General features: G+C 35.5%; 1 protein-coding gene across 1 annotated transcript in view; it reads left to right on the top strand.

Moving 5' to 3' along the window:
- The window catches only part of LOC122246453 (putative neural-cadherin 2), a 754,989-nt gene that overhangs the window by 703,629 nt on the left and 43,860 nt on the right, over positions 1 to 7,500 (top strand). Inside the window, exons 14-16 of the mRNA XM_086551322.1 lie at positions 1,345 to 1,744; positions 5,234 to 5,436; positions 6,011 to 6,174. Of these exons, the coding sequence (XP_086407448.1) occupies positions 1,345 to 1,744; positions 5,234 to 5,436; positions 6,011 to 6,174 (767 nt within the window). The remainder of the gene's footprint in view (positions 1 to 1,344; positions 1,745 to 5,233; positions 5,437 to 6,010; positions 6,175 to 7,500) is intronic.

Raw genomic sequence — 7,500 nt, 5'->3', positions numbered from 1 at the left:
CCTCCTCCTCCTCCTCCTCCTCCTCTTCTTCCTCCTCCTCCTCCTCCTCCTCCTCCTCTTCCTCCTCTTCCTCCTCTTCCTCCTCTTCCTCCTCCTCCTCCTCCTCCTCCTCCTCCTCCTCCTCCTCCTCTTCCTCCTCCTCTTCCTCCTCCTCTTCCTCCTCCTCTTCCTCCTCCTCTTCCTCCTCTTCCTCCTCTTCCTCCTCCTCCTCCTCCTCCTCCTCCTCCTCCTCCTCCTCCTCCTCCTCCTCCTCCTCCTCCTCCTCCTCCTCCTCCTCCTCCCCCCTTATCTCACCTCCCCCTTCACCACCCACTCGTCAATTACTTTATATTCCTTTCCCCTATTGCGTGACTCCTAACTACATCTCAGCCTATGCTTTTTAGCCTTAGAGTTTAGACAATGTTAGAAATCCATTAGTGTACGTGAATGAAAATGAAAAAAAATAAATAGAAAAAACACACACACAAAAAAAACAAGTAGGATATGCGATACATGACTTTTTTTTTAACCAAATCGAAAATAGTCCAAACATCCACATCCACAACATGTGCATGAGCGAATTCCCTCCCGAGCTATAATGAGAATACACGATGTGAAGTTTCTACGCCATAACGGGTGTGCAGACCAGCTATATAGACCACCCGAATGGCCCCAGCCAAACAACATGAAAATTAACAACAAAAAGTGTGATGTGATAAAATTGAAATTCAGCAAAAATACTGATTGTTGTCCCTCAACTGTATGCTGGGGTAAAAAAGAATGAACAAACAAAGTGAGGAATTTCATCAGGATGCAAAAATAAATATAAAAATTAATGAAAATCAGAGATGGTATGAAAACAAGACATTTCCCAGTGTAAATTTATTGGAAAATTATTCCATCAGCTGCTTCAAAATACCGTTCTTTATTTTTCATTGATATTTTTCCTTTTTTTCTTTTTAATTGAGTAAGAATGACAATTCTGAAAATCACAAATCAACACAGTAAATGAAATAACTCGAAGTCTATTTAGGGGGAGAATTAAAAGTCCTAAATTAAACGCATGTTCTATTTACTCTGCACGGGAAAAAGGCGTATAAAAATGGAAAGTTGCAAATCAAAAAAGTTATTGGCTAAAAGGACTTCTAACGAATCACCTCCAAGGCCGATTAAGCTTTCCTAGGTGCTATGTGATCGCTGTGTTTTTCCACCGTTGTCAGGACAATGCTGACACTCGTGGGTGCAGCATCCATAAAGTATATCTTGTTTCGCTGAATTATGGGTCATATAGTTCGCATTATATTCACATTAAGGTCATCCCTATGCGCATTCACAAGCCCCCCCCCCCCCTTCCCCATCCCGCAGGACGGCCAGGAGGGCGTGGAGTACCGCGTGGAGGGCGCGTGGGACTCCCTCAACGTGAACGCCGACGGCGAGGTGAGGCTCTGGCGCCCCCTTGACCGCGAGGCTCCCGACGGGGCCGAGGGCGTGGCGAGAATCATCGGCATTGACCACGGGCGGCCGCCCTTGTCCGCCACCGCCACCCTCACTCTCACCGTCACGGATGTGAACGACTGCCCCCCGCGCCTCCTGCCGCCCACGGTCGTGCACGTGACGGAGAGCAGCCCGCCCACGCGTCTGGCCACACTGGCCGCCACGGACCACGACGTGTGGGGGATGGGGCATGGGCCGCCCTTCAACTTCTCCCTGGCCGACACCAATCCCGCCCACGTGAAGGCGCTCATCAAGTTCAGATTCAAACCGAGTGAGTATTCCGTACGGCCATTCAGTAGCGCCCGCACTCTCTCTCTCTTTCGCCCGATTGTTTGTTTCTCTCATTATTTATTTGAATGCCCAGCTACCATGCTTATTTAACGTTCTCATCTCCAAACCTTGCCGAGACAACCATCATCATCACCACCATTACCATCATCATCATCACTACCACCATCATCATTACCATCACCACCATCATCATCATCATCATCATCATCATCACCATCATCATCATCATCACCATCACCACCATCATCATTACCATCACCACTATCATTATCATCATCATCACCACCATCATTATCATCCCCACCACCATCACCACCACCACTACTATCATCATCACCATCATCACCACCATCACCACCCTCACCATCAACAATACAACCTCCCCCCCAAAAAAAAAAAAAAAAAAAAAATCGAGTTCCAAAACCCCGTCGATCTCATCACCGCCGGAATCATCATTATACCGTCCATCATAATCCATTGTAGTTTAAAGTCACCATTCTTCTCGATGGCCGGGAGCAGCCGTGACAGTTTGGCATCACTCTGCGGACTGTTTGTCTTCGCTGATTACTCTCCGTGGGACACAATGGCCCGAGCTCTCTGAAAATAGGAGTCTCCCCGAAGTGCAAATAGGACAGTGTGAATGCCGAGAGGGAGCGGATGCTTTAAATGTTGTAAGAATGTTTCTGGGGGTGAATGTTTGTTTAATAAGATTGATTTAAGTTCTATATATAATCTAGATGGGGGCGTTCTAAAGAATGAGTCAGTCCAATTAGTGGTGCATTATGTATAGAAGCCAGATTCAAACGTGCATCATCATCATCATCATCATCTCTAACATCAAAGGTTATTCGACTTAACGCTTTTATTGGCGGTTTGATTGGAAAATCTTGAGGAGGGTATGTTAAACCTGGAGGGGTAAACCCGTAGACTTTTTAACGGATGGATTTAGATTCACGAATATCTTACGCTAATATAGTTCGAGTACCTCATAAATATCATACAGAAAGAAACACTGCTTTTTAATCGATTTTAATCATTACAATGAAACTTGCAATATAATTTTATTTTCCTCCATAAAGTCAGAAAGATACTTTGAATTTTAAAACAAGTACAAAAAAAATAATGTCATCACTGCATGAACAGATAATCTTTTCCAAAAAGATATATACAGTTCCTCATCAAACACACCTTTCGATCAACATTTATACACAAGAAGTGAATTATTCCTGTTTAAATAAAGTCCCTAACGTATTTTACTGGCCATTGTGAATGAAAGCGTAGTGAAAAAAGTATAAGAGCCTATGAGCCGTATACAAATAATTTATTCATGCTTTTGTGCTTCCCCTTCCATTATGCTCATGGCCTTTATACATTTTGTGAAGAGAAATCACGTACATTTGATAGCATTATGATTACAAAACCTTTATTTTATGAGGTAAAATTGATATGATCATAATTATCATGTCAGTAACTTTAATGGTAGTACCAGTCGTTGTAATGATGAGGATATTGTTGATGATAATGATAGTGATATGTCAGTGATACTATTATTAAAGATGACGAAGATTTGAATGAAACAACGATAATGAAGATAATTATAAAGATAGTCGTAATAAAGATAAACAGGATAATAATAAAAATCATCATCTTCCTTATTATTTCTATCGCCGTTATTACAATTATTATCATGATGATTATCATCATTATCATTATTATCTTCATTATCATTATTATTGTTCTTATCATTATCTTCATCTTTTTATTATCATGATTGTTATAATACAATGATCTTTATCAACATTATCATCATCATCATCATTATCATTGTTATTGTTTTCATTACTATCATTATTATCATGGTTATCATGATGATTAATATCATATCATTATTATTATTATCATCATCATCATCATTATTATTATTTCTATTATCATTGTCATTATCATTATTATTATTATCATTATAGTAATTATTAATGTTCTCTCCGTCATTATTATCATTATCATTATTATTGTTATTATTACTGTTATTATTATTACGATCACAATCATTATCATCATTATTATCATTATCATTATTATCATTATTATCATCATCATTAATATCATAATTATTTTTCACATAAGCCACTATGCAACAACTCACGATAATGATCATAATGATAACAACAATAGTAATAAAGATGTTGATAATAATAATGATGCTGAAAATTGCAATAATAATGATGATGATAAAGATGATAATGATAAAAGTAACGAAAAAAATATAATGATAGTAATATCAATGATAATGGTGGTGATAATGATAATGATATGAAAGATAATGAAGATGCTGATGATAATGATAATTATATGAAAGCTAATGAAAACAATGATGATAGTGATAATGATTGTGATGATAAGAAGAATGATGACGATGATGATGATGATAGTAATGATAGTAATAATAACAATCATAAGAATGATAACAGTAATGATGGTAATGATGATAATGATGATGGTATTGACGATGATGATAATTATCACAATAATAATGATAATAATAATAATGGTAGTAGCAATAATAATAGCAATAATAGTCATAATAATGATAATAAAGCAAACATAAAAATGATGATAAGGATAATCATAATAATGACAATAGTTATAGTAATAATAATGATGAAGATGACAGTTATAATGATGACAATGATAACAATAATAGTTATGATAATAGTAGCGGTAACAATAATAAGGATAATAATGAAGTTAATGATGATGATAATCATGATAATGTTAATAATATTAATAAGGATAATGAGGATAAAGATGATGAGGAGGAGGAGGATAATGATAAGGATTACAAAGATGATGATAATGATAATGATAATAATGATAACATTGATAATGATGATAATAACGATGATAACAATCATAGTGATATCGATATTGATAATAGTGATAATCATAATAATAATGGCAATCATGATAATGAAAATGATAGTGATGGTAATAATAAGGATGATAATAACAGTGATGATAAAAGATTATAAGAATAATCATGGTCGAGAGTTTTTTTCAAAATAACAGCACATTTTCAATAACCTCTCCAAAAATAAAAGTCCGTGGCACATATCTGAAGAAATATATATATACATATGTATATATATATATATATATATATATATACATATATATATATATATATATATATATATATATATATACATATAAATAAATATATATATGTATATATATATTTATATATATACATATATACATACAGTATATATATATATATATAGATATATATATATATATATATATATATATAAACACACACAGACATACATACATACATATATACAATCAAACCTAGTCAAATCACTTACCTTAAAAATAAAAAATAGTATAATACCTGAAATAGTCATTTTACCACTTAATACACATCGTTAATAATCAGCACATTGCACTCTCGCACACCCACAAGACCTGGACAGTGGGCGTGGCGGAGCAGAAGTGTGGACGACCGGATCGCTGGACAGAGAAGAACACAGACGTCTGGACGTGCTGGTGTGGCTGACAGACGCAGGTGGAATCTCAACCACAGAAGTTCTCACCGTCATAGTGGATGACATCAACGACAACCTAATGAGACCAGCTTCCAAAAACGTCTATCTGTGCAAACCCCGAGTGAGTAGATACTTCGTCTCTTTGTCTTAGTGATAAACAGATACTTCGTCTTTTTGTCTTAGTGATAAACAGATACTTCGTCTCTTTGTCTTAGTGATAAACAGATACTTCGTCTTTTTGTCTTAGTGATAAACAGATACTTCGTCTTTTTGTCTTAGTGATAAACAGATACTTCGTCTTTTTGTCTTAGTGATAAACAGATACTTCGTCTCTCTGTCTTAGTGATAAACAGATACTTCGTCTCTTTGTCTTAGTGATAAAAGATACTTCGTCTCTTTGTCTTAGTGATAAACGGATACTTCGTCTCTTTGTCTTAGTGATAAATAGAGACCCGTTTTTTTATTTTGCATTTCTTGGTGTACTTTTCTCAAACGGGTCCTTACTGTTATACTTACCGATAAAAGGGGGAGAACAGCATGCTTTAAAAAAAAAAAAGGAATGCATTATCTAAGCACTCCCGCAAAGCTACATCATTTGGGACACTTAAGCGAACTTTCCAGCCATGCATCTTTAATGGGTAACTAATACGAGAACTCACGCACCAGGGAATTAACCTCTACAATCTCCCCTTTAGGGAGGGGGATCGGACGCCCCCCTAGGAAGAGTCTATGTGGATGATCCGGATGATTGGGACGTCAGGGACAAAGTGTTTGAGTGGGTCGGCGCCCCCCACCCCCTCTTCACTCTCAATCGCAACACGGGAGATATCTTCGCTTCGAGTCAAGTCAGGGAGGGAAGGTAAGTAACGTCGCTGCTGTTTTCCCTCTTTATTCCCTTTGTTTGTTGGATTATTTCTTTCTTTTTTTTCCTCTCCTACTTTCCCTTTTTCTTTCTCTCTTTCTTTCTTGATTTCTTTTTTCTTTTACTTTTCTCTTTCTTTCTTGATTTCTTTCTTTCTTTCTTTCTTTCTCTCTCTCCTATCTACTTTTTTTCTTTCTCTGCTTCTCTCTTTCCTTCTATCTTTCTTTCTTTCTCTATTACCTTTATTTCTTTCTTTCTTTCACTCCTATTTCTATTTTTTTCCCTACTTTCTTATATTTTCTTAGTTTTTCTTTTTTTCTCTCTTCCTTTTAGTATAATGTTTGGGATATGGTAAGCTACCCAGTCTTAGACGCGAAAGGTCAATTTCATTTAGCAATTTCATTTTGCAAATGAGAGAAAGCACAAATGAATCCTTATTGCAAATACTTTCCAGGAATATAAGCAATTTAACCCCACTGGCAGAATTAAAGTATACGCAAGGTAATTGAAAAAAAAATAGGAAGATCTCTCGATGTGTTCTCTCCCCCTTTGTAACTGTTGCAATAAAAAAAAATGAAAACAAAATCGAGGGGAAACATCAAAGAGAAAAATAGTACGTTTGATTGTTGACTCTCGTTTCGGGGGGGGGGGGGGGTTGACGCTTGTATCTTTCCCCCGTGAATGGTATGCAATTATCTATATCATTGTTGAGAGGGCGAAGTTGATTTGCAAGAATCGAACATATCATGGAATGTACACACACACGGACATATGTACACGCAGACACACTCCAATACAGAAGAATGATAGTGCAATATGATAATACTTGTGACAATATATCGCAATACTATTGTCATAATGCAAAGGGTGATGATGATGCTAATATAATAACAATAGCAATGATAAATTATTATAAGAGTAACAACAACAATGATTAATGATAATAATGATAAAAATCTTTATCATCATCATTATGATAATGATAAGCATGAGAGCAATGTTCGCTTAATGTTTTGATAGACAAGAGTTTCTCATATATATATATATAATATATATATATATATATATATATATATATATATATATATATATATATATGTATATATATATATATATATATATATATATATATATATATATATATATATATATATATATATATAAGTATTTTCAAACATCTTTCTACTTAGAATTAGTGTGTGGTTGTTATGGTAGATTGGCTTTACCATGATTGTTGTTACTGATGTTATTAAAGTTATATTCAAAATTATTGTTATTGTAATTGTAGTTATCATCATTATTATCATTACTATCATTAACATC

This window comes from Penaeus japonicus, unplaced genomic scaffold (genome assembly GCF_977035675.1).
Source record: "Penaeus japonicus unplaced genomic scaffold, GWHDUDI00000001_assembly GWHDUDI00000025, whole genome shotgun sequence".
NCBI lineage: Eukaryota > Metazoa > Arthropoda > Malacostraca > Decapoda > Penaeidae > Penaeus > Penaeus japonicus.
The sequence above is the reverse complement of the archived record's forward strand: the minus strand, read 5'-3'. Positions and strand labels throughout refer to the sequence as shown.